Source organism: Jaculus jaculus, chromosome 18 (assembly GCF_020740685.1).
Source record: "Jaculus jaculus isolate mJacJac1 chromosome 18, mJacJac1.mat.Y.cur, whole genome shotgun sequence".
In the NCBI taxonomy this organism is placed as follows: Eukaryota; Metazoa; Chordata; class Mammalia; order Rodentia; family Dipodidae; genus Jaculus; species Jaculus jaculus.
This window is the reverse complement of record NC_059119.1, coordinates 59,050,605-59,078,475: the sequence shown is the minus strand read 5'-3', so window position 1 is coordinate 59,078,475 and position 27,871 is coordinate 59,050,605. Positions and strand designations below refer to the sequence as shown.

The window sequence follows — 27,871 nt, the reverse complement described above, 5'->3', positions numbered from 1 at the left end:
AGAAGGAACTGCCAGTACTCAATACCAACAGGTTTAGAAACAAACGCAAGCATCTTTGAGTGAGCAAACCACTCACCCTGGTGAGAGCAGAAACACTGGACCATGTCTCCTGGGCTGTCCATGGCCGATGCCCCACTGAGCAATAAGGGCATCTTTGCGCAAGCATCTCTCCGCGACACCAAAAACTTGAAGCTGCCTTCTACCACATGCCGGGGTTGATGGTTTCACTTCCATGGGCAGCTAACAGCCACTTACCGTTGATACCCATTTTCTGTCTCACTACCCGCAAAGTCCTGGAAAGCATTTCAAAGTCAAAAGCTATTTAACAGCAAGCAGTCTGCCTTGTTTTTGCACTGCCAAAAAGTAGAATAAATCCGTGTACATTTGATAATTAGTAGAGTAAAAGTAATAAATAAAAGAGACTTCCATAACCTCACGTATAGTGACTATAGATAAGCCAGAAAAAAAAAAAAAAAAAAAAGGCTTACACCAAGACATTGGCTGTTGGAAGTAAAACTAGCAGTAACACAAAGTTAGTCAGTAAGTCTGTCTGTCTCTGTCTGCTATCTATTTTAGTTAATCTTGTCAACTTGCTGAGATTTAAAAGTACCATGGAAACAAACTTCTGGTCATGTCTGTGAGAAGTTTCTAGATTAAGTTAATTGGGGTGGGAAGACACGCTCTGTGGGGAGTACCATCCCATGGGCTGGGCTCCTGGGCTGAGTAACAAGGAAAAAGGAAGCTGAGCATCAGCATTAGTCATTCTGCTTCCTGACTACAAATATAATGTGACCAGCTGCCTCGAGCTTCTGCCACCCCACTGTGACAAGCTGCAACTTCAAACTGTGAGCCAAGATAAATGCTTAAGATAATTAGACATTTGGGGGGGCCAGAGAGATGGCTTAGCAGTAAAGCGCTTGCCTGTGAACCCTAAGGACACTGGTTTGAGGCTTGATTCCCCAGGAACCACGTTAGCCAGATGCACAAGGGGGTGCACATGTCTGGAGTTTGTTTCCAGTGGCTGGAGGCCCTGGCGCCCGTTCTCTCTCTCTCTCTGTCTCTCTTTCTATCTGCCTCTTTCTCTGTCACTTTAAATAAATAAAAATAAACAAAAAAATTAATTTTTAAAAATTATTTTAGAGAGAGGGAGGAAGCAAATAGGTACTCCACGGCCTCTTGCTACTGCAAACAAACTCCAGACACATGTGCCACCTTGTGGGTCTGGCTTCTATGTGGGTACTAGGGAATCGAATCCAAGCCAATAGGCTTTGCCGGTAAGTGCCTTTAACCACTGAGCCATCTGCCCAGCCTCTAGGGTGCTACTGCTGGGTATTTTTTCACAGCATTGAGAAGAGTAACCAGTATACTATCCAGCATTTCCTCCCTCTTGCATGCAGCAACATGTCTCGTCCTTGTCTCTCTTTTCACATGCACCTCAACGCCCAGATAAAAGTCTGCCACACAGTAGCTATTCAGTATCTGCTAAATGTGCTGTAACTGCAAAGAAAATTGTTTGGGGCTTTAAGGGAAGAGGGGGAGTTCACTCAGTGGTTCTAGTCAAGAATGAACAAGAAGTGAAGGGAAGACCACGGTTCAAAACCTTCAAGCTCCCCTCAGACAAAGGCAGCCGTGATGGCTGTGCACATGCCGCAGCGGGTAAGGGCAGGGGCCTACACTCTGGCTTACGAGGCCAAGGAAACGTGTGAGCGACTCAACCCTGCACGGCCCCCACGTCGGCTAGTGTGACACCAGCTAAGAGAAAACTCCTGCGCTCTCTGAGAAGCACTGAGGACATGCGAAGGGCCGAGGAGGAGGCTGGGCACAGGAAGGCTGAACAAGTGTCTGCTGCCACGACTGTCACTCTTGTTGATAAGCGCGAAAATGATGCTCCACTGTGTACAAGAGAGAGAAAGAGCTCTTTTTCGGTCACCAAAGAATACCAACCAAAAGACTAGGTTTTGGGACTTGATGACCTACCTAGTTCATTCTTCACCCTAAGTGAATTACTCTGAACTTCTGTTTCCTCTTGTGAAATATGCATCATAATAAAGCTGATTTTCTGAGACAGGAGAGACACACAAGGAAAATTAAGGGGACATGAGAAAGAAAAGAGGTCTTTCACCTTGGAATCTAATGTGTCATTCCTGCTGACTGGGAGTAAAGAAACTTCAATACAATAATAAAGCCAAAACTGGGGGGGAAACCCACAAAAAAAATCTGGCTTTTACATGGGTGGCTTGGACGTTGAACCCAGGCAGACAGGCTTCGCAAGCAAGCACCTCTAACAGCTAACCCATTTCCTCAGGCCCAACAGAAGATTTTAAAATAGGGCACAGGTAACAAAAATTACCTTGGATACCTCTATCACATTCCTGGTCAAAAGTGAAGTTTATCTTTGTAACTTTTCCATAAATTAGACTATTTTTAATTTAATTTAATTTAATTTAGGTTTTTCTGAGGTAGGGTCTCACTCTAGCCCAGGCTGACCTAAAATTCACTATGTAGTCTCAGGGTGGCCTTGAACTCACAGTGATCCTCTTACCTTTGCCTCCCCAGTGCTGGGATTAAAGTTGTGTGCTGCCAAGCCCAGAAAGTTATACTATTTTAAACTGTTTATTAAAAACATGTTGGAATCGCTCATTCAGTTCTTACATGCTACCCTACTTGGAGCACTTTGTTTCTTACTATTAATATTTTTGTCTTCCAAATGCCCACACCCAACCCGCACCCCTCAAAATGCTGCAGAGATGTAAAACTGTAATCAATATTCCCAACTGCGCACCTGGTAAACTAGAGAAAAGGTTGCAAAAGAGCTGGCGGAAAACCAAAATGACAAAAATGAGTAATAAATAGAAACACTGTCTCGCGGATGACTTGAAGGGAAGGTGTCACTGCTTTCTGAACTCTACTGTGCTCTACACGTTTTATAGGGCGTTCAGAGACTTCTGAGTACTTTTTAACCATAAAAAGCCCAAGTAATGTACATGCAGATGGAAGAAAAGTAATTAAAACACGACAAGCAGGTTCCTTCACCCTCTCTTTATACATATCGAAGCTGAAGACATAAAAGGTGTGACCCACGGAGGCAAGCGGCCATGTCCTTGTTGGCAGGGTGATGGCTCGCAGAGAAGCTCCATGGAGGGCAGAGCTTAGAAAGGACAAAGGTTGATGACCGAAGGAGGGAGAAGGACGACAGAACACACAGGAGGTCCCCTAACCTGCTGGGCTCCCTCTGCCAGCTCGTCACTAAGGTCACAGCGAATCTTCCTGGGCTGGGGAGATGGCTTAGCGGTTGAGGCGTTTGCCTGCAAAGCCCAAGGACCCCGGTTCAATTCTCCAAGACCCACGTAAGCCAGATGCACCAGGGGGCGCACACATCTGGAGTTCGTTTGCAGTGGCTGGAGGCCCTGGCAAGCCCATTTTCTCTCCCCCCCAAATAAATAAATAATATATATTTTAAAAAGAACTGCACAGTGAATCTTCCCTACACAACAACCCTGTTAGCCTATCTGTGAAGAGAACCTGTAGAACAGCTGTAACAACCCCAAATGCCCTAAAATACAAATAAATAATAAGTGAAAGCTTCAGCATCCCTCAGCTTACAATGCAAGTTAGCTTTAAACATAATACATCAAGTCACGACTGAAGTCTGTAAGGCACCTTGTTAGTTTAGGCATGTAATTCACATGGAAGCAGCGTAGAAGAAAAATGAAGGTGGGAAAAAAAAGAGAGCAGAGGCTGTAAAAAAAAGTTCTACGAGGGTTGGAGAGGTGGCTTAGCGGTCAAGGCATTTGCCTACAAAGCCCAAGGACCCAGGTTTGATTCCCCAGGACCCACTTGAGCCAGATGCAAAAGGGGCACATGCATCTGGAGTTCGTTTGCAGTGGCTACAGGCCCTGGCACGCCATTCTCTCTCTCTGTTTCTCTTCTCTCTCTGCTTGCAAATAAATAAATAAAGGTGTACAAAAGTCTAAAGGGCAAGTACACGTATGTAGGCGAGAGGCTAAGAAAGGAACAAGTGACTTAAAGCGAAGGGCGAAGGCGAGGCTGAGATGTCTGGAGGAAGGAAAAGGTACACTGCAGCAAGCCGTAGTCCACCCGGCTTGAGAGAGCAGCACCCTGCACAGCCATCCCTGTGCACTGATGGTGACGGCAAATGACCCCATTAACCAAAAGTTATAAAACAGACACTAAAAGGGGGAAAACTGGGCACATACCTCAATAAATCTGACATTTAAAAAGTTAGTAACATCTAGAAGGCTGATCATTCATCACAACTAAAAACAAAATAATAAGCTTTCCTTAAAAATTTATTTATTTGCAGGGCATGGTGGCACACACAGAAGTAGGAGGATCACCGTGAGTTCAAGGCCACCCTGAGACTCCATAGTGAATTCCAGGTCAGCCTGGGCTAGAGTGAGACCCTACCTCGAAAAAACAAAAAAAAAAATTATTTATTTGAGAGACTGAGGCAGATATATATACATATATACATATGTGTGTGTGTGTGTGTGTGTGTGTATATATATATATATATATACACACACATACACACATACATACATACATACATATGTATATATACACATAGAGAGAGAGAGGGAGAGGAAGAGGGAGGGAGGGAGGGAGAAAATAGGCACACCAAAGCCTCCAGCCACTGCAAATGAACTCCAGACACATGCGCCACCATGTGCATCTGGCTTACGTGGATCCCGGGGAATCCTTTGGCTTTGCAGGCAAGTGCCTTAAGTGCTAAGTCATCTGTCCAGCCCCAAACAATAAGCTTTTTAAAAGCTAACTTACAATATTTTTCAATCTAGCTATGTTCAATCTACAAGGAAGCATGGCTTTAAATGTTGTTCTAGTTCTGCAACATCGGTGTCCGGCTTAAACGGGGACCGCCCTCGGTCTCCCCAGTGCGTCTCATCCAGAAGAGGGACGTTCTCAGCCAGTGAAGAGGAGTGAAGATGGCCTTGACTATCTGAGCAAGGGGCCTTGGCTTCTGGTTCTCTCAGGCCTTTCTTTCTTGCTCCAGACATGGAGAAACAGATACATTTACTGTCATTAAACCACCAAAGAATGTCAAGAGCTTTAAGTCCTACCTCTGGGCTCTCTTCACAGCTCTTTTTTTTCTCTCTTAATTATTGATCTACCTTCAGAGAAGTCGTGCCTCAACATTACCCCAGGAAACCGCCTTCCTAGCCTGGGCCAGTTTCAGGCTTCCAGAGCACCCCATGCACTCCTCATTGCACAGCTGTTGCTGTTACTTGGTTCTGAGCTCACTGCTCTATAAGCATAAGACCAAAGACTTGGCTTAGTAATTCTAGTGTCCAGAAAGCAATGGTCAGGGAGGAAACACCCGACATTTGCTTCTTGAATATGATCTTAAGACAATTCTTAAGTTTTATTAGAGGTTATGAACCCCATTAAGAATCTGATGAAAGCCAAAGAATCTATTTTGAAAAAAGTGTACACTGACACATAATTTTAACTCTAATTTCAAGCTATATGAGAGCTTGCATTTCCTACAAAGATCTTCCAAGTCTGGCTGGAGAGATGGCTTACAAGTTAGAGCGTTTGCCTGCAAAGCCAAAGGACCTTGGTTCACGTCCCCAGGACCCACGTAGGCCAGATGTACAAGGTGGTGCATGTGTCTGGAGTTTGTCTGCAGTGGCTAGAGGGCCTGGCCTGCCCATTCTCTCCCTCTGTCTGCCTCTTTCTCTGTCAAACAAATAAATAAAGTAAAAACAATTTTAAAAGAAAAATGCTAAATATAATTATAGACAAGAGCAGTTTAACTTCTCTTCAATATTACAAACAAACTACTTCAGGTGAACAATGTGATAGGGTCTTGATTTTTTAAGATTCTTTATGTTCTCTTTTATAATGAACATAAAATTTTACAGGGCTGGGAAGATGGCTCTGCGGTTAAAGGCACTTGTTTGCAGAGCCTATCTGTCTGAGTTTGATTCCTGAGCACTGATGGAAGGCCATATGCAGAAAGTGGTGTAAGCATCTTTTTCTGCAGTATCAAAGACCATGGCATGCCCCCACACACACACACAATTTTTAAAAAATATTTTTATTTATGAGAAGAGAGAGAAAGAGAAAGAGAGAAAGCATGGGTGCACCATAACCTCCGCCACTGCAGACAAATTCCAAATACATGCACCACTTTGTGTATCTGGCTTTATATAAGTGCTGGGGAATTGAACCTGGGCTAGTAGGCTTTGCAAGCAAGCACTATTATCTGTTGAGCCATCTCCCCAGCCCCACATACTTAATTTTTAAAGTGTAAGAACTTAAGAAGCTGGGTGTGGTGGCACACACCTTTAATCCCAGCACTCGGGAGGCAAAGGAAGGAGGATCACCATGTGTTCAAGGCCACCCTGAGACTACATAGTGAATTCCAGGTCAGCCTGATCTAGAGAGACCCTACCTTGAAAAACCAAAAAAAATAAAAATAAATTAAAAGATATTTTCCACATATGAGAATAGAAGTACTCCTGGGAACTGTATTTAACATTTTCTCATCAGGAAAAAAGAATGTTAAGGACCTCATTAGCTTAAACTGTCGTAGATGGTTATATGTAAATGAATGTGCAGACCTGTGTCCCAGGAAAACTTGGCGAACACTGAAATTAAAGCAGACGTTTTCTAAACAACTGTGCTTTAAATCCAATGTTAAAGTTATGTAAGATTACAGACACTTAAGAAATAAATACCACATACTGTAAAAATGATTACCAGTTCTGAAAAATGCTTCACGGTTTATTCTAGTTTTACACATATTATCTTACCCTAGTTTCAACTTTGAGAAGATAAAAGGATTTCCTTTTCTTTTTTAAAAATATATTTTATTTATTTATTTATTTATTTGAGAGAAAAAGAAGCAGAGGGACAGAAAGAGAGAGAGAATGGGTGTGCCAGGGCCTCCATGCATGTGCCCCTTGTGCATTTGGCTTATGTGGGTCTTGAAGAGTCAAACCAGGATAACTCTGGCTTTGCAGGCAAATGCCTTAACTGCTAATCCATCTCTCCAGTCTGGTAGAAGGATTTTCTATTTGTGATGGTTTGAATGTAAAATCCCACCCCCCTAGGCTCATGAGTAAGAACACTTGGTCCCCAACAAAGTGGTTCTATCAAGGAAGGCTGTGGAAATTTTAGGAGGTGGAGCATTACTGGAGAAGTGTCACTGAGAATAAGCCTTGAGGTGTTATAATCCAGCTCCATCCATGCTACTCTCTCTCCTTTCCTCTCTGGAGATGTGATATGATTACTGGTCTCCACCCTGCCCTTGCTTTGCCCACCATGATGGTCTCTACTCTCTGGAACTATAAGCCATACTGAACCCCTTTCAACAGGCTGGTATTTCATTACAGCAGTAAGAAGGTAACAGACACAGAAAACTGGTACCAGAAGTGGGGCCACTGCTACAATAAACCTGACCATGGTTCTTAATCTTATAACTGGTCTGCAGGAACAATGTAAGATTTTGAACTTTGAACTAGAAAATCTTTAAAATGATGTAAACAGAGCTTAATGAGCCAATAGGGTGAGAGTCTGAAATACCAGAAGGCCAAGAGAAACGTAGACTGCATAAGCTCAATTCAGAGGTTTCAGAAGGGAAAAAGGACTTATCAGGAATGGGGCTAAGCAGTTCATGTGATATTCTGGCAAAGAAACTGGCTAAATTCTACCAGTGTCTTGAGAACTTCAAAAATAATGGACTAATGTGCTTGACAGAAGAAATTTCAAGGCAGAATAACATTGAGTCTATGGTATGGCTTCTCTTAGCTACTCTGATTCAGATCTATAATGAAGAAAGAAAACTACAGAAAAGGAAGATATGAAAAATACAATGTTACAGGGAAAGAAATGCAAACAAGGTTAAAGTACCAGACCCCAAAACTGAAGCCACTTTGGCTGTAACTATGAAATTGCTACCAACATTAAGGATAAGCCAAACATTCTTCAGGGACAAAAGAAAGATGCTCTGAGGGCAAGACCCAACGCACTGAAGGCTCCGGCTGGTAAACGGGCATTTTAGCAAAGAGGAGACCTGAAGGAAGAAGGGGGTCCCTGCTCCTCAAGATCAGCAGACGGAAGCAGCTCTGTGTTCCATGGGCACCAGGCTTCATCCGGATCTGACAGCAAAACTTGCCCACGTGGAACTACAGATGGCCAGAGTCCATGGGGGGCAGGGGTCAGAGGTAAATGTGGTGGTTTAAATGCCAGCCCCCATTACCATCGGCTTGTGTGTTTCAACACCTGGTCCCAGTAAAGTGGCATAATTGGAGAAGGTTGGGTGAGGCCTGGAGATGTTGCCATTCTACCCTGCCTGCTCGTCTCTCTACTCCCTCCCTACTGATGGGCCAGTGTGATGCCAGCCTCCAATCCTGACATGCTTTCCCCAGTGCCCTCGGGATCCGTAAGCCCAATTAATCCTTTTTCCTTCCAGGAAGTTGCTTCTGGGTGGGTATTTTGTTCCAGCAACAAGAAAGTAACTAATGCGGTATCATTCTTACTTTACATAAAACAAAGTACGCTGATACGGAATCATTCATATTTTATATAAAACAAAACAGCAAAGGTAAAATTCGAATAACCAGGATTACTGCTTTACATCATCTTAATGTGGCTTTCTTCTAGGTGCTATTGACAGAGCTATGAGGATTTGGACACTACCTCCAAGAATGAGCAGGATTTAGATAGGCAAAGATACCATAACATTCAAAGAAAATAATATACATAGAAACTCAGAAGCAGGAGAATAAAATGTGTGTAAAGGGAATGCTAGGTTGGCTCATGTGAGGTAGACAAAGTTATAGAGATGGGTTGAAAGTTTTAAAATCTAAGTACCAAAGTGACCCTGTAGGCAAAGAGAGATCAAAAACTTCAAGATCAGAATGAAGGAACAAATGCAAAACTACTGCAGGTATGTTTTGTACTAAATGTAGTCTGTAAATGAATGACTACATGGTGAATAATGAGGTACTGTTACAGGGGATTAGACTCTTGAGACATCCTCAACAGGCCTCCTAAGGGTCTAAAAGAAAGGAAAATGGTTCGAAGGCTATCTCCATAGTTTCAGCATGAAGGATAATAAACCACAAGCAATTCATTTGCTGTGAACAATCTTCTTCATCCTTCTACTAACCCTCAAGGTTAAACCAACATCCAAAATGATCAGTTTTTTTAAAATTTTCTTTTATTGACAACTTCCATAACTGTAGAAAATAACCCATGGTAATTCCCTCCCTCCCCTCAACATTTTTATCTTAACACTTACCGAATCCTCTGGAGGTCTCTGGATTTTCCCCCAATCCACAGAAGGCCCCTTCTCTTGCAAAAATCTATGAAATAGCTTCCGAAATCCATCAAGATCGTTTTTAGTGTGCTATAAAAATAGAAGCGGTCATTATAAGTAGCAGAATGCTTACTATACAATAAGATGGATAGAAGCTGCAATTTTACAATACCTTTAAATGAAATTCATACATTATTAGAAATAAAAAGTGGAGGCTTTTTCACACCCAATTTGAAACCAGAGGAAGAAAAGCTAATAGGAATCACATTTAAAGGTTTTTAAAACATGAGGCAAAAGTTTTCAGCCCACCCACCATTGTCAGGTGAGCTAAGCAGTACCAGGTTCCCGGGAGTTTCAAGTGGGTCTGTGACTCCTGAACACCTTTTGCTACTTCCAAGTGGACATGAACCACTGCCAATGGAACAAAGGAATAAAACGTGGCTACCCTCAAATTATCAAGTACAAACTAAAATTAGAAAATGAAAGGAAACTATATTAAGTAGTATCTCCCAATTCTAGGAAGCTTCTGTGACAGTTGTCAAAGTGGCATGACCCAACAGAAGCGGCTTTTGAGGACAGTCGGGATATACGGTTAGCAGATCCCTTTTAAGACCCAGTGAACACTGGGAGCTAGTTCTCGGCTCTCAGTGATATCAAAACAGAACCAATAAAGTATTAATTCTGTCTGGATTCTTTGATGACTTTGTAACTTTCCTAGAACTGAAATAAAGACCACAGTTTTACTAAGAGCAGATATTAGAAATCCTTAATTGCTTAGCAATAATGTTTTTCCATGTTACATCTTATGATTATTTTAGGCTTGACAACCATCACTGGCAGCAACTGAGACTCCCCACAGATGAGGCGGTCCTCTACCTCAAGCTCCTGCGAGGGTGCTGTACTAAGTATCTTCTCTAGCTCCTTCTTCACAGACAACTCGAGCTCTTGCCGAATGACTTCTTGGAACTGGGAAGCGCCATCTTGAGACATAGCTTTGCTAAGATCTGAAAACAAAAATGTAAAAGCACTGACTGAAAAATCAGACAGACCACTGTTGAAAGAGCTTGTAAACTTCAACCGTGTAGTTCTGGTAATCTAACAAATGAACTGGGCTCAGTCCTAGGGTTCAATGATGGTCTAACAGAATTTCAGTAGGGTTAACTGACTTTATAAGAATATGGGCTCAAAAGTGACTGTGTGATACAGCGATGTGCTTTCAGATTGTACCTGACACACCAATTATACATTTTGGGGTGAGGGTGGGCCATCAAAGAGAACTGACCTGCATTTGTACTTGATGTTCCATTTCTAGTGTTTCCCTACTAGCCTTCAAAAGTGGAGAAAAAGAAAAACAATGACATTAATATGGACATAGTTTATAGAGCATGCCTTTGTTGACCTGCCGCCTCATAAGGGAGATAAAGAGCTTTGGCAATCTCTCATCCTCTTCAGTCCCTAAGAAAGAAAGGTTTAAGGAATTCTTCCCATTTTAGGAGAGCTGCTAGAGTCTCATGGTACCCCCTAAGGAAAATAATAATAATCCCCTAGGAAAGTAATGGGAGGAGATTATGGACAAAATATATTATTCACATGTATGCAAACTGTCGATAAAATACAAAATTTATTTTTTTTAAAAAAAGCCCTTTGCTAGATAATGATGGTTCCAAGTTCCCCTAGGTCCATACATCAACATTTTTACTTTAAAAGGAAAAGGACACATGAAGCTACTTTTTCCCTCTGGTCCCCAAATTCAGACAAGTCCTTTTACTGTTTTTTTTTTTTGTTTTGTTTTGTTTTTTTTTTTTTACTGTTTTTCTGTTTACTGTTTTAGACTATCAGGGTTTTTGGCACAGCCTGGCACCTCTATGACAAATCACTCTGAAAGCAAGCAAGGTACCTGCTAGAAGAATACAAACAAAAATAGAAAATTACAAGAGGAAAACACTTCCGACCCAAGTTCATCAGTCAGCAGCAATTTGATTGTGATTTGTGAAACGCTGTGACAATGGATGAGCACATTTGCATAAGCTATGACAGGAATTAAAAGCTGCTACAATGTACTTTAAACTGGTACTGTTACATCTCTCATGCATCTTTATCCCTTGGCAGAGTGAACTGAAATTTAAAATTTGTTGCAGGTTGAACATCCCATTCTAATGCTGCATGGAATGCCATTTTCTCAACCTTTTTTGGAAAGGGCTTTGTTATGTAGCCCAGGATGGCCTGGAACTCAGTGTGCAGCCTACACTGGCCTGAGCTTGCTATGTGGCTCAGGACGGCCTTCAACCTGTGATCCTGCTGCCCCAGCCTCCTAAGTGTCAGGATAAAGGACACACACCTCCACCCAGCTTTATGTCTTTTCAGTTCTCATTTTAAAGTTTGAGAAGGGCTGGAGCAATGGCTTAGCGGTTAAGCGCTTGCCTGTGAAGCCTAAGGACCCTGGTTCGAGGCTTGGTTCCCCAGGTGCCACGCTAGCCAGATGCACAAGGGGGCATACGCGTCTGGAGTTCGTTTGCAGTGGCTGGAGGCCCTGGCGCACCCATTCTCTTTGTCTCTCTCTATCTGCCTCTCTGTGTGTGTGTCCATCACTTTCAAATAAATTTTTAAAAAGTAAACAAAAAAATAAAGTTTGAGAAATAGTTTAAAAGAAAAAAATCTATCAAATGTAGAGGGTGGGAAAAAAAATCCCGGTACTAAACCTGTGAATTCTTATTCTGGGTCACAGATTAGTTAAAATAATTTTTCTGTTAGACTCAGAGACATCTAGTTTTCTTATTGTGGCAACTGGATATGAAGACTTATATTCATAGTCAAGTTTCTAAAACAACAGTAACTGAAACATTTAACTTACACTCTGACCAAATGCCAACAAGAGATAAAACTAAATGTAGGATCTCACTCCCCCAGACTCCTCCTCTCTACTGCACAGGTCAGACTGCGTGGTCACAGTTCCGGCCCTTGTGACAGTCCCGGCCCCTCCCCCCACGTTCCACTGGAATTCCACTAGGTGGTCAGGGGCCTCTTTGCACTTGGATTCGAGCACAACAGCCCCACCCTATGGTACCCTGCTCCTCAGGCTCCAGGATCATTAGAACCCTGGCTGACAGTTGATGACCACACACGCCGCCCCCCCCCCCCCCAGCCGTGAATCAGCACGTGCTTCCACAGGTGAACATCGAGGGCATGGAGCCAAATGCTCACTCAACACAGGCGTGCCAGCAAGACTGCACCAGCACACTATCTCCAGGCGGGCGAGTATCAAGGACAAAGTGCTACTATGAAGTTCTATTTTTAGTTACTAAGGAATAAGGTATGAAGGATATAGGGAGGGAAGGGGAGAGGCTCAGAGGCGGGAAGACTGTTTTGGGCCCACTTGTAATACATACTGAGACCCTGCCTCAGAAGATAAATCAGTAATAAACGAATGAAGAAATGCTGAGGAACAGTAGCTATCTTATGCACCTGGGCCAAGAGCAGAAGATAGAGGGCTAAGCATCCTTTTTCTTTGCAGAGAGAATCTTATTCATATTGAATTTTTAAAGGTCTGGAACTTCTGGTAGAAAAAAAAAAGTATAGACTGCAGAGGTTTTCTTGGATTTAATGTACTCAAGATTACACTCCTGGTAATAACAACTCTATTTCTGAGGGAAGGTCAATTAAAGAGGCCTCTGAATAATGCAAGATTCACAAAACCTCATAAAACACTTGTCCCTTCCCATTGCCTGGCAAGCAGAATTGATTCTCCATAGCTTTAGACAGAAAGTGGATTGGGAATCAAGTATTTCATTCCCATAGTCATATAATATACCAGGCATTTTTAGAGAAGATACGGAGCAACTAAAGTATCCTTCTACCTACTCAACTTATAGATGAGGAAACTGAGACTGAAAATAGATAGCTTACCCAAGGTCACAGAGCAGGCTAATGCTGGTGCCCAAAAAGCAAGCTGGTTTTGTTCCCCAGTAAACCTCATCCCACCACAGCTCCCTATCATACAAAATTGGCCCTACTAGAATGACCTTGGCTGATTTCATTACATAATAGTCAATAGGACACAGACCAACTAAATGTTTTTGCCGGTTCCTCCATAATTTCCTATTTCTTCCTTTTTTAAAAAAAATATATGTTTTATTTATTTGAAAGAAAGACAGGGAGAGAAAGAGGCAGATAGAATAAGAGAGAATGGGCACACCAGGGCTTTCAGCCACTGCAAATGAATTCCAGATGCATGTGCCACCTTGTGTATGTGGCTTACATAAGTCCGGGGGAATTGAATCTGGGCCCTTAGGCTTTGCAGGCAAGTGCCTTAACCACTAAGCCATCTCTCCAGCCCGTCTTCCCTTCTCACAAGAACTAAAATGCCAACATCATGGCGATGACATTACAGACAGCCAGAAACCCAGGAAGAAAACGAGGAGAGAGCTGGAAACAGGAGACATCCAGTTTGCCAACTGCTATGTCTCGTAATTCAACGACTAGGCAGTACACACAATACCATTCCCGAGCACTTCATGGCTGCATGAAGAAACCTCACACTCTGGAGTACAAAGCTAGCATTATAATGTGTGGGCCATGGAGAAGGCACGTGGAAGACACCAGAACAAAAAAAGAGGAACCAGCCACCTGCCCGACCGGGAAGCACACAGTGAGTACTGACAGTAAGTCCCCCTTAAACAAGATGACCTGTGATCCAAAGTATATGCATCTGTGAGAGTGGAATGGCAACTGGGAACAGCCATAAATAAAATTAAGCAACATGACTGACTAGATCATAACCAATCCACGCTAGCGAGCTTCTGGGCTTCTAGTACAGTCCTTCAAACTCACTCACTTGTGAATGTGCTTCTTCAGAAAGCTCTTCTTGGGCTGGAGAGATGGCTTAGTGGTTAAGCGCTTGCCTGTGAAGCCTAAGGACCCCGGTTCGAGGCTTGGTTCCCCAGGTCCCACGTTAGCCAGATGCATAAGGGGGCACACGTGTTTGGAGTTCGTTTGCAGAGGCTGGAAGCCCTGGCGCGCCCACTCTCTCTCTCTCCCTCTATCTGTCTTTCTCTCTGTGTCTGTCACTCTCAAATAAATAAATAGACTAAAAAAATAAATAAATAAAGCTCTTCTTTGGGTTCCATGGCTCAGTATTACCTTTGTTTATCTTTCGGACTATGCCTCAGTTTCCAAAATTGACTCTTCCTTTCTCTTCCTCTCTGGGTGTCCTAAAAATTCTCTCTCCAGACCATTTTTTCTCTTCATTCAGTCCCTCACCAAGCTAATTTTTTTTAACTTACTTCTGCACATATTTAAACAGGGATCTAGGCTGTTTTTTTTTTAATTTATTTATAAGAGAGGAGGGGGCACAGAGAAAGTGAATTTGAGTGCACCAGGGCCTCCGCCACAGCAAACAAACTCCAGATGCGTGTGCCACTTTGTGCGCTTGGCTTTACGTGGGTCCTGAGGAATCAAGCCTCGCCTGTATGGCTTTGCAACCAAGCACCTTTAACCACTGAGAAATCTCTCCAGCTCCACCAGGCTTTTCCTTATTTGATGGGAGTTTTTATGCCTCCTGAAGTAAATATGAATTCCTGACTCATCTTAAAAGCCAGGCTGAAGTTTTTTTTTTTTTTTTTTTTGAGTAACCAGAGCTAGTCAGATCACTATAAAGTGTATAAAGGCTGTAATTTCCTACTCCACTCGTGACTTCTAGAATAGTCCTTTTAAAATTTTAATTTGCTGGAGCTGGAGGAATGGCTTAGCGGTTAAGGGGTTTGCCTGCAAAGCCAAAGGACCCATATTCAATTCCCCAGGTCCCATGTTAGCCAGATGCACAAAGGATGCACACATGTCTGGAGTTCATTTGCAGTGGCTGGAGACCCTGGCATGCCCATTCTCTCTCTCTCTCTCTCTCTCTTTCTCTGTCAAATAAGTAGACAAATAAAAATAAAATATTTTAAAATTTTAATTTGCATATAAATCACCCAGACAACTTATTAAACATTAATTCCCAGGCAAGCTTCCAGACATGCTGACTCAGTCATTTTGAGGTGGGGAGAAAAGGTATTTCTAACAGGGCAGTCCCCGCCAACATTGCTTTGAGCAGCTCTGGCGAGTGCATACTCCACTTATTGTAATGTTTCTGCAGTGCCACGCTCCTGGTCTTTCTTCCTGTCACCAATGCCATTCCTCAAGGCCATGTGTTTCAGAGATGGCACCGGGCCCAGAAGGTTTCCCTGCTGACTGGTCTAAATACGAAACATTGCTATGATTTTGGCAAATATCTAAGGACTTCAGAGAAATGTGTTCCTCACTCAAAAAAAGAAAAAAAAAAGATACATGAAAAATATTGAGAAATGGTCCGTATGAATGCTTAGAACATGCTTTTTTAAAAAAGTGATGTTCCTCAGCTCCAACATGTGCCTTGTGCCTACTGGGCAAGTGCCTGACCACTGAGCTACATACCCAGCCAACAAATGGTATGCAATAACAAAAATAAAAGGATATCAGACATTTGAGATAGAGTGTAGCACTATTATGAGAGCATGCAGAGCGATTTACCAATCAAGACTTTTTAAAATTCTTATCTATTTGACAGGGGAGAGAGATGAGCACACCAGGGCCTCCAACCACTGCAAATGAACTCCAGACACATGCGCCACCTTGTGCATCTGGCTTATGTGGGTTCTGGGGAATTGAACTTTGGCTTTGCAGGCAAGTGCCTTAACCACTAAGCCATCTCTCCAGCCCACCAATCAAGATTTTTGCTAATAATGCACTGCTTACTTTAAAAATGGTCAGAATTTAGGTATAAACTATATCCGTCTTAACCCTGTTCTCAAGGAACACTGAAGAGGGGGCAGAACAAATGTCAGAGCCAAAGGACAGGGACGACTGCTTTGGAACACTGTCCTTGGGACGTGACGTGATGGCTGCGTTCATGACCTGACCAAGTGGAAGCTCTGGCTGGAAAGCAGGGGCTCGGTGGAAGGGGGCAGGAAGCCAGAGGAGGCAGCGGGTGGGGGCTATGATTAAAACACATTATGTGTATGCTTGAAAAGTGTTAAGATAGCAGGATTTGCTCTGGTCGTGTAAAGAGAATAAACCCAGTGTCTTGTACTTGCTAAGCAAGTCCTCTACTGCTAAGCAAGCAACATTTCCAGCCTAAAATGGCTCTTCAAGTCTCATCAAGTATCTCGCTTTGCCTTAAATTTCATTGGCTGAGAAGTCATACCAAGGGGCCTACCACAAAGGACAAAAAAAAAAAAAAAAATGACATGGTAGCCCTGCCCTGTATCTTGATATATGTTCATTTCCAAGCATTTTTAAGCTTGGAAGGACTTTAAGGACAGTGAGTCCAACATCTCACCTAGGCAATCAAGAAACAGGGCTGGCTCTTCTCGTTGGAACCCAAGCCCTACTGCTGGACTCCTGGCTGCTTCTTTTACTGGAAAAGGCCTCTGTTCTCATCGTTACTCTCACAGCTACAGGCCACCATTTCCCAGGAGCAAGCCAACAACCTTGACTGAACACCAGGAACTCACTATCACGAAAAGTGATGTGATGTTCAAGAACGAACAAAGCCCTGGCTGCATCCAATCTCCAGCACACCTAAACATGAGGCGTGGTGGCACACGCACATCTTTGGCTACATAGTGAGTTGGAAGCCAACCTAGAAACATGAAGGCCCTGTCTGGGGGGAAAAACTAGAAAAACAAAACAGTAACAACAACAATAAACTGAAAAAAATTCATGAAACTATTTTTTATGTATTTATTTTTAAAATACTTTTATTTATTAAAAGGGGGCAGACAGAGAAAAACTGGGTGTGCCAGGGCCTCCACCCACTGCAAATGAACTCCAGACACATGTGCCACCTTGTGCATCTGGCTTATGTGGGACCGGGAGAACTGAAGCAGGATCCTATGGCTTCATAGGCAAGCGCCTCAACCTCTAAGCCATTTCTCCAGCCCATCAAACTATTGTTTAAAATAAAAATAAAATGAAACATTAGGAACTGGAGAGATGGCTCAGTGGATAAAGTGGCAAGTCTGAAGACTAGAGTTCCGATCCCTATAAGGAGAGTAAAACCAGACTCATAAGCACTGACATCTATAATCCCAACATGCCTACAGCAAGAGGGAAGACAGGAGAATCCCACAGTTTATGGGACAGCTAGCCAGGCATCCACAGCAACGAGAGATTTTCCCTCTAATGAAAGGACCAGCATTCAGGGTTGTCCTCTGACCTCCACCCATGGGCCATGATGCACACATTCAAGCTTACACAGACATACATATCACACACATTAAAAAGCAGAACAGGGCTGTAGAGATGGCTTAGCAGTTAAGTGCTTGCCTGTGAAGCCAAAGGACCCTGGTTCAAGGCTCGATTCCCCAGGACCCACATTAGCCAGATAGGCAAGGGGGCGCACAGGTCTGGAGTTCGTCTGCAGTGGCTGGAGGCCCTGGCGTGCACATTCTCTCTCTGTCTCTCTGCCTCTCTCTCTCTCTGTCACTCTCAAATAAATAAATTAATTAATTAAAACAGCCGGGCATGGTGATGCACGCCTTTAATCCCAGCACTCGGGAGGCAGAGGTAGGAGGATCGTCGTGAGTTCCAGGCCACCCTGAGACAAGAGAGTGAATTCCAGGTCAGCCTGGACTAGTGTGAGACCCTGCCTCGAAAAACCAAAAATAAATAAATAAAAATAATTAATTAAAACAAAAAAATTTTTTTTAAGTTTTTTAAAAAGCAGAACAGTATAATAAGCATTCTCTTCGGAATCATATGCTCTACAATTTTTCATCAAATATTGTTTTCTGAGCAATGGAAAAAGTTGAAGTATCTATGTACTCTAAGTTAATTATTACCAAGGCTAACCATTTAACTAATTAACCTAAATAAAACAGGTCAGACATCTATCTTACCCCATTTTCCTAGACTCACTGTAAGTTTTACAACTCCAAGCAAGGAGCTGAACACAAATGATCACATAACTTTTGCCAGAGCAGCAACTCCCATCACTTTCCAAGTCATTGTGGCCAAAGGTGTTGTCAAAAGCCGCTGCTTGGTGCTCAGCAAGTAAAAAGTAAGCTAAAAATGCTATGACTATTTGTGGTCCATGCATACAATGAATGTGTTTGGGTTGTTTGTTTTGGTTTCATAAGATACAGATAAAATCACACACACAAAAATAAGAAACTCTTTTTCTAAATTTTTTGTTTATTTTTATTTCATTTGAGAGCGACAGACAGAGAAAGAGGCAGAGAGAGAGAGAGAGAGAGAGAGAGAGAATGGGTGTGCCAGAGCCTCCAGCCATTGCAAACGAACTCCAGACATGTGCGGCCCCTTGTGCATCTGGCTAACGTGGGTCCTGGGGAATCGAGCCTCGAACCGGGATCCTTAGGCTTCACAGGCAAGCGCTTAACCACAAAGCCATCTCTCCAGGCCAGAAACTCTTTTCTTTATACAGAAAAACTAATAAAAGTATAAATGTTTTGGGGAAAATGAAATATTTTGTTGTTTAAGGTAACTAAAACAACAGTCAATTTCTCTATGGTTCTCAAACACAATCCCTAACAGTCAAAATGGTTTGGGGGACACAATCTGAAGAGGAAAGTACAATGGAACTCCTACTGGCAGAGGCAGAATCTGAGCCCCAGACAATCAGTACACAGCAAACCAAAGGAGCTGCTTGCATCACCAATCAGGAGGACGGGGAAACAGTTTTCCAGCGGGATATCTATCAGTTCTCACAAGAGCTGACCACTCAGGAGACACATAAAAGCTTAATTTTCCTTTGACAGTTTAGTAAGCCAATTTCCCAAAACAATTAATGGTATTAATAAAAACATAGGTGCTTGGTTGAATTTTAAAGATCCAAGAAAAATGATTTTCACTGTATTTATAAAAATTTGTCAGCCGGGCATGGTGGCGCACGCCTTTAATCCCAGCACTAGGGAGGCAGGGTAGGAGGATCACTGTGAGTTCAAGCCACCCTGAGAATACAGAGTGAATTCCAGGTCAGCCTGGGCTAGAGTGAGACTCTACCTCGAAAAAAAAAAAAATTGCCAATGTATTTTCAGAATATTAAAATACTACTTCTGAGAAGTGGACCTGTTAATATTTATTTCTCTAATATTCTTTGGCAATTTTATTTTCCTCAGTAAGCTCTCATAAATGGAAACTGTCAATTTTATTTAGAAGAAAGGCTAAGCTAGTAAGGGAAATTTAATCACAAGCTACATATGTTGAACTACAGCCAATAAACTATCAGATCAATTCTTCATTTGTAACTGTGACTGAACTTAACTAAATTCCTCTCTACCAATGTAATAAACACGAAATTCCAACTTTAAAAAAAAATACGGGAATGCATTAGTTATTACTTCGCTGTCACTAGACCTGACTCAAATCCCTGCCACAATTCCCCTGGGTTAAAAGTAGCCTAGTTGCCAAATGATGAGCAACAGGTTTCAGCACTGAGGAGACCCAAGCCAAGGTCTGACCTCAACAGCCAGCCCCCAGGATGTTTCGCACCCTGTGCTCATCTGACTCTTCCAGTTATAATTAGTTAAGTAATCTTTGCTGGCTAACCTCCATCTACCAAGCACGAACCACCGACAGCCATAAAAAATTCCAGCAAACGGGAAAACTGACAGGCTGCAAGCACTTTTTATGTGACACTGATGTACTTAAATGGTTTTCCCTAAAATAAAATAAACAGCAAAGCTTAATTTAAGAATAATACCATGGGAAGCCTTCATAAAATCCAACAGGGCGGGTTGGGACAACTGAGCCCATGGAGGTCTTTGAGGTGGTGTTCCTGGAACTCATGGAAACTCTGTGTTCCCTCCCGTGGAACTTGTGCTGGGTCCCCCTTCATCCATGTCTTTTATAGTAAACTGGTAAATATGGGCTGGAGAGATGGCTCAACAGGTAAGGGCACTTGCTTGCAAAGTCTGACAGCTTGGGTTTGATTCCCTAGTACCCACTTAACGCCAGATGCACAAAGTGGCACATGCATCTGAAATGTGTTTGCAGGGACAGGAGATCCTGGCCCACCCATACTCGCTCTCTCTGTGTCTGCCTCTTTCTGTGTGTCTGTTTGTCACTCTCTCAAATAAATAAATAAATATTTTTAAATGAAAAAAAAAAAGAATAATACCATGGGATTTTTTTTAATAATCATGGAAAATGTTAATAAAAATTTAAAAATTAAAAAGAATAATAAAGAGATTTTTACATAGCTGAAATAAACGCATAGTAACAGTTCTGAGGGCTGGGGAGGAAGATCAGCGGTTAGAGGTGTGTTTGCCTGCACAGCCCGCTGGACCCTGGTTCAAAGAGGGTGGAGGACAGACACCTCGAAGTTGTCCTCTGAGTTCCACATTTAGGTCAGAGCCCATGCTTACAAATAAATTAAAAAATATTAAAGCCATAAAAATAATCACTCTAGCCGGGCGTGGTGGCGCACGCCTTTAATCCCAGCGCTTGGGAGGCAGAGGTAGGAGGACTGTTGTGAGTTCAAGGCCACCCTGAGACTACATAGTGAGTTCCAGGTCAGCCTGAGCTAGAGTGAAACCCTACCTTGAAAAACCAAGTAATAATAATAATCACTCTAAAATTATAATACAAGTACATAAGGCCTTACTTATCTTGCTAGACATCAGTCTCTTCACCACTTGTTTCAAAACATTCAGGGAGAGTTCTTAAAGCTTTTTAAAAAGGAAAATCCCAAATGGTACCCACTGACAAACATGGCAGAAAACCACAACTGCTGATGACATCTGCCACCCCCAAATGTGACAGGCAGGGAAGAAATAGCATCCACAGTAGAAAAACTGGAAGCCCAGAAATAATTTGCAGCAGGGAAAAAAAAAAAAAAAAAAACACCCCACAGAGCTAGGTAAGACATTTCAACTTGCAAAAGGCCGAACATACCAGCGAGGACTCACGAAGCAGCTCTTCGGAAGGTCTTCCCGTGAGAAAGACCTCTAAGTGCCTGAGGGACACAGACTTGGGGCTCAGGAACACAGACTCAGAATTTTCCTCCCTAAGAATATTAAGGGTTTTGATCAACTGAAAATTCCCAACCAACAGCTTATGACCAAGAGCTTGAGGATGGAACTGGCCAGCTTACAAAGCCCAGTGCCTGGACTTGAAGAGTCAAGCTGAAGGTAGCAACCCCATCCATGTTCTATGACATTCACATACATGTGTGCTCAACACGGGGCGCGCTGAACTGCAAAGACCCCAAACGGGGAATATACCGTAGGCTCCACTAGATGACAAGACACAGAGTGCCCACTCCTTTTGTTGTTGACCAGAAGTGGAGCAAAAACCGCCAACATTGTACCCACCTCCTACATGATCCAACCACCACGCTGCATTATCCTGTCCTCCAACTTCCAGGTGACCAGGCCTGGACACTTAACCTTGGAACATGAATAAGGAACTGCCCGTACTTGTCTTAGGAACCGCTTATTTCTGTGGATGGTATGTTCTTCTAATGGCAAGCAATGCGAATAATAAGGCCACCATCATCGTTTCAGAAATAAAAATAATAACTTAGTGGGCACATACTATGTTTCTAGCATATTCATAGTGGTTCAGCTTCTCAACACCCGGAGGCATAGGCACTAATACCCAGTAGGGGAGCGGCAGATAGAGATTAAATCAGTGCCTCAGGCATGCGAGGCATGTGATCTAGTACTGAATTATACCCCAGTCCAGCACCCACACTTTATGTAGGTAAAACACTGAGGTCCAAAAGAGTTGTGTATCTAAGATTAGATGCTAGAAACAAGACTCAAACCTAAGTTCACGCCCTTTCTTCTTTCCCAGCGTTTATTAAAGAGATGTCATGAAAAATTATAACCAGAAACAAGAGGCCAGTCTGCTAAAAAGTACATGGAAAGGAGTGAGTTGTGGGCATTTGCTTACCCAGGGCACACTCTTTTAGAACACCCACTACTTTCAAGACACTTTTACTTTCCCCAGGGGTGTACTGTCTTTGTCCACAGACACTGGCAGTGTAGCTGGAGGCGGGTCCGTTCCTACAGTTTTCAGTGTGAGAAGCAACAGAGGATTGTGTGTTAGATAAAAGTTTCAGGGCTGCTTGGCAGCTCTGCTTTGGACAAGGAGGAGCTTTTCTGAGCTGCACAGTCCTGACAGAAATCTGCCTTTTAGCTGGACATGGGGTCTCGGCCAGTAATGCCTGCACTTGGGAGGATGAGTAGAAGGATCTTTCCGAGTCTGAGGCCAGTATGGGATCAGGCTGATCAGTTCCTGGTCAGCCTGCGCTAGGGTGACACCCTGCCTCAAAACAAACAGCAAAAATCTACCTCCTTGGGCTTTTCACAAGCTCCCCAGAGACTATGTGAAAACAGCTGAGGACTTAACATTTGTTAACTCTTTCTCCTATGAAGTCATGGAGCTGAGTACCAATGAGTAGAAGAATCAGTAAATTCTGAGGGGGGGGGGATTAAAAAAGACAAAAAACAAACAAACCTCTTAGCCCTTACACTGAAAACTAATGTTTGCAGACATCTGTGAGATTAGCCAACTAGGTTTATCATTTATTAACAGCAGCAGCCAAGTTAAACATACAGAATGCTCTTACTTGAAGTACAAAAATTTAAACAATTAAAAACAGGAGCAGGGCTGGAGAGATGGCTTAGCAGTGAAGGCTTTGGCTTGCAAAGCCAAAGGTCCCCGGTTCGATTCTCCAGGACCCACATAAGCCAGATGCACAAGGGGTTCATGCTTCTGGAATTTGTTTGCAGTGGCTAGAGGCCCTGGCACACCCATTTTCTCTCTCTCTCTCTGGCAAATAAATAATTTTTTTAAGTTAACAGGAGCATAATTATATTACAAATATAATTGTGCTGTCTTTGTGCAAAAGTGCCAATTTAAAAGAAAAACCAGGATTGGAGAGAATGCTAAGGTTGCTTGCTTGTTTGCTTACAAAGCCTGATGGCCGGGGTTTGATTCCCCATTATTCATGTAAAGCCAGATGCACAAAGTGGTGCATACGTCTGGACTTTTCTTTTTCCAGCAGCCCATTGTCATTCTTCTTTCTCTCAAATAAATAGTTAAAAGAGAAAAAAAAGAAAACTATTTCAAGTAAAATTGGACAGCAACTGAATACACTCTTGGACCGAACCATGAATTGAGTTTATGGCTTAGATAATAGTAATCCAGCTATGTTAATGTCTTGGTTTTGACACGTGCAACTTTTCAATAAATGCAGCATGTGAACATAGAAGGCGTTTAAAAAGTGAACGGCAAAGTAAATGACAAGTAGACAAAAGCACTCTTCAGCACTGCTCCCTGGTTCAGAAATCCCCCCGAGATAGCCTGAACAGCCCCGCTACATCAATGAGCCCTGCCTGCTGTTCTAACAACACGGGTGCACAGAATGCCTTGAGTGAGTGACTTTTAGAATCCCCAATCTTTAAACATAAGTGACTTGTTTCCTTCTTCCTAGCACTTTCTCGAAAAATTCCACCTTTATCATGGTAGATGTCATTGACACAAAACCATTAAACTTCTAAGCTATCTCTGCCTTCTTAATCTTGAATAAGACATTTACTAAATCAGAACCTCAGAAGCACCTATGAAAGCAAACATAAATGTGAAAGCCTAATGGCAGATGACATTTCTGAGCTCCGTGTTAAAGGCAGACTAGAGGTCCATTGGTTTCCATGACAATTCAGGCATTGGGATGGAAGTCTCTTAACCAGCTACCCAAAACTTAAAAAAGACAGAGTGGATAAAGTAAGGAGGAGCTCCCCAGGGCAAATGACTGGCATCACTAACACAACTTAAAAAATAAAAGGACTCCTACATTTACTGAGAATCATAGTAAAAGTGGTTGTGAACTTTCCTGGATGGGTTCAGCAAGATGGCTGAAACTTTCTCACTTAATGAGGGGTCTGCAAGAGCGCCAGAAGGCAAGTACTGGACTGCAAGCTGGTGACAAGTTCAAGGCAGCACCAATGTCACTGTGTGACACACACACACACACCATTCATATATACACTTTAGTTGCTGAGTCCTCTCTAATCCCATCTTAATATACACGTGGGACTCAGAAGGCAGCTTTCACATTTCAAAGTAGCCCTAATAATCTCTCCAAACTTCCAAGAAGGGGGGAAAGATAAAGCCGGCAATGCAGCAAAGTCATTTCTCGGTCCGAAATGACCTCCAGCGAGCATGGACGACTCCTCTCGGGATTTCGCAAGGAACGAATGTGAGACTCCGACCACGGACAGCCGGGCAGCGGTGGGGACCACCTGCCTCCGCCCCTCTCCCCGGGTGCCCGGCGGGCCGCTGACCTCGGGGGGCCCAAGCACCGGCGCGGGGGTCCGGCCAGCAGTCACCATCACTTACGGTCACTGTCCGCGGAGCCCACGGGGACGAGCGGACTCGGTGCCGGGCGGGCCGGGCTCAAGCCCCGCGGGGCACGGGGGCGCACGGAACAACACGTGTGCCCGCGAGATGCCAGCCCGGGGAGCTCGGGTGTCAGGATCGCCGAAAGTGACCCGCAGATGGCATCACGAGCCAAGCGACGTCTCCTTCTCCCAAGCCACCCACCCCAGCCTCGCCCGGGCACCCCAAAACTAAGCTGAAGCAAACCAGACAGACCAGGAAGCAAGCAGCACCATGTCTTACCTTGCACAAATCTTGACATTTTAGGGGTTTTCTTAAAAAAAAAAAAAAAAGTGCGATTCACAGTTTAGTTGTTCAAAAAAAAATTTTTTCCCTAGGAGTCGTGAAATAAAGAGGTCTTCTCTGCCTGCTTAAACAACCGACGGGCTCCTCCTATGTCTAGCCACTTAATGGAGTATTTCATTCAAAGCTATTAAAAGTGGCCTGAAACGACGAGAGAGACAGACAGACAGACAGAGAGAAAGAGAAAGAGAGAGAGAGAACTTCCCCAATTACAAAAAAGAAAAAAGAAACTTGGTGCGAACAAGTCAGCTTCGAAACTCCTGGACACACACAAAAAAACCAAGTAGGAGACTCCGGAAAAGGTATTAAAAAAAAAAAACCCACACGAAGTTAAATTTCATCAATGAAGAGGCGGACCCAGGGCGGCAGATTCCACCGCCCCTCGCTCTCCACGCCCCGTGGGCCGGACTGCCGCAGGCCCGGGCCGCGGCCCCCCCGCACCCCCCGAGCCGCGGCCCCTGCTCCCTGCAGCCCGCGCAGGGCCGACGCCCCCACCCCAGGGAAGGGGGAGGCGGGGCAGCGACGCCACCATTCCCGCCGGCCCCTACAAGCGCGGCGGACCGGGAGGCGCACTGGGGCCACGCAGACCCTCCCGGGCCTCCATCCGTTCCCGGAGCAGGCAGGCGCCGCAGCGAGCGAGCGTGAGCGCGTGCGTGCGTGCGCCGCGCCCGGCCTCCCCTCGCGGACCCCCCTCCGCTCCCCCCTCCCCACCGCGGGCCGGAAGCCGCCGTGGACCCCTTGGCGCCGGAGACCCCCAGGGCGTCCCACATCTCGCACACCCCGAGGTCTGGCCCCGCTCCCCTCAAACCACCCGCCGCCCCGCCCCGCCGCGGTCGGCAGGACCCACCTTCCTCGCTTCCTTCCGCAGCGGGGGAGTCGTGGGGGGGCATGGATCGCCGGCGCCCCGCGACAAGGCTCTGCTGGCTCCAGACGACGTCACCCCCGAGACACCCGGATCGCCGAGTCCCTCCGTCAGCAGCCCACCCGCCCCCCAACACTAACACACACACCCCGATTTTCTCCCTAGCCTCCCCCTCCCCCGTCGTACGGAGCGGGCCCCCCCACTCCTCGATGCGGAAACGTCCCCCTCTGTGCAGACTGATAGGCGCAGCCGTCCGTCAATCAGCGAGGCGTGGCCAATGAGAAGAGCGGAGGTGGCTGAGCGGGCGGGGCGGGTGGGGGACTAGGGAACCCTGAGTAGAGGGAGAGCGAGGGGAAAAACGGACAGCCGCCAGGGATCGCAGAGATGCACGTTCGGCAGCTTGCCGAGAAATACTTGCAGATCCCCGCAAGCAAGGGGGGATCTGCAAGAACTTCCCCAATTACAAAAAGGAAAAGGAAACTCGGTGCGGGAGAGAAGCCGAGCAAGGCGTGGTGGGGGATGTTTGCAGCCACCCACCCCCCTGGTTCCGGGAGGCAAAGGTCGGAACTGAGCGGCGGGATGGATGTGTGCGCTCCACCCGCAAGAGGAGAGGTGCAGAGCGCGGGAGACCATGAAGGGTGAAGGGCCCCTGGCCAGAGCCACCCGATCGGCCTGGCCACGGATCCGGGTCACATTTGGGCTGTGGCTCGCCCATGTGGTGACACGCCTCAAGAGAGATGTCACACACACACCCCCCCCCCATAGATTTACGAGGTCCTCACAGGAAAGGGGATGTTGACATTAGCTGCCCAGGGACTGACTGCAGCGGTCTCAGCTCATCGTTACACCTGCTGATGCCAACCCCACCTTACCTGTGTGTGGGAGGGTGTGTCTCACCCCTGACGTTCACACTGCGTGACGCAAATCGCGTGCATCAAGACGGATGAATTGCCAGCTCCCTCCCAAGTGCCTCAAATCAACCGAGTGCTTGCTTCCAAAAGGGTTTGAAACTGCGGGCAACGTGATTTAATCACTTTTTTTTTTTTAACCCATTCGCTGAACAAAGGAACTTTAGTGTTTTGGCTCACTTATTTTTTATGGAGATGATTTTTTAAAAAACAGCACACGGTCATACTACAGCATGATAACCATGGGTAGCATGTTTCTTCTGTGGAATCCAAAATGGTTAGATTCCAAACCCTTCAGCAGTAAAAGTAATTCCCCCCTATCACCCACCAAAGAAAACCAACGAAGTGTCTAAAATTCAAATGCCTACCGTTTAAGTAACAGCATTTGGAGACTCGAGTTCTTGCTCAGAATCGCTAAGTCTACATCCTTTCTGAACAGTAGAGAAATTGTTCCAGCACTGAATGAGCTGTATTTACCAGAAAACACCACCAAAGATCTGCCCCCCACCCAGTGTTACTTAGCCTGCAAAAAATTAGTTAAGTGACAATGAAGAATCTTTAGTGATTTTCCAAGGTTTATTACAAGAAAGGTCAGTTATTTTCTGCATCCACAAAAGATTACGAGAAAGAAATGGGCTTTAATTACAGGAAAAAAAAAAAAAACATTTGGTAATTCTTAAGACAACATCTTGATTTATGTATGAGTGATTAAATGTTGACATAGAGTATCAAAGGATATTGTACACGTTTGCTGCCCTAAAAAATCTCCAGTAAAAGCCGGGCGTGGTGGTGCACACCTTTAATCCCAGCACTTGGGAGGCAGAGGTTCTAGGATCACCATGAGTTCAAGGCCACCCTGAGACACATAGTGAATTCCAGGTCCCCCTGGGCTAGAGCGAGACCCTATTTCGAAAAAAAAACAAATAAATGACTGTCCATCTTTAATGTTTAGATCTGTAATTACTCAGGTACCAAGTCTTAGAGAAATAGCACTCCAGAAGCCGTATTGCTAAATATCACTTTCATAGAGTGCCTTTCAAGTGGATTTTCTTTATACAGAAGCCTAAA

General features: G+C 44.3%; 1 protein-coding gene across 4 annotated transcripts in view; it reads right to left on the bottom strand.

Moving 5' to 3' along the window:
- Ugp2 (UDP-glucose pyrophosphorylase 2) overlaps positions 1-26,888 on the bottom strand; it is a 45,249-nt gene extending 18,361 nt beyond the window's left edge. Inside the window, exons 1-3 of one of the 4 annotated variants that reach the window (XM_045137097.1) lie at positions 26,768-26,888; positions 10,187-10,314; positions 9,293-9,400 (exon numbers count right to left, since the gene is read on the bottom strand). In XM_045137097.1, the coding sequence (XP_044993032.1) occupies positions 9,293-9,400; positions 10,187-10,300 (222 nt within the window). In that variant the 5' untranslated portion in view covers positions 10,301-10,314; positions 26,768-26,888. Of the gene's footprint in view, positions 1-9,292; positions 9,401-10,186; positions 10,315-10,592; positions 10,612-24,973; positions 25,347-25,880; positions 26,037-26,767 lie in introns of those variants that run through there. The other 3 variants (XM_045137096.1, XM_004660087.2, XM_045137098.1) reach the window with 3 other exon arrangements.
- Between the last annotated feature and the right edge of the window lie 983 nt (positions 26,889-27,871).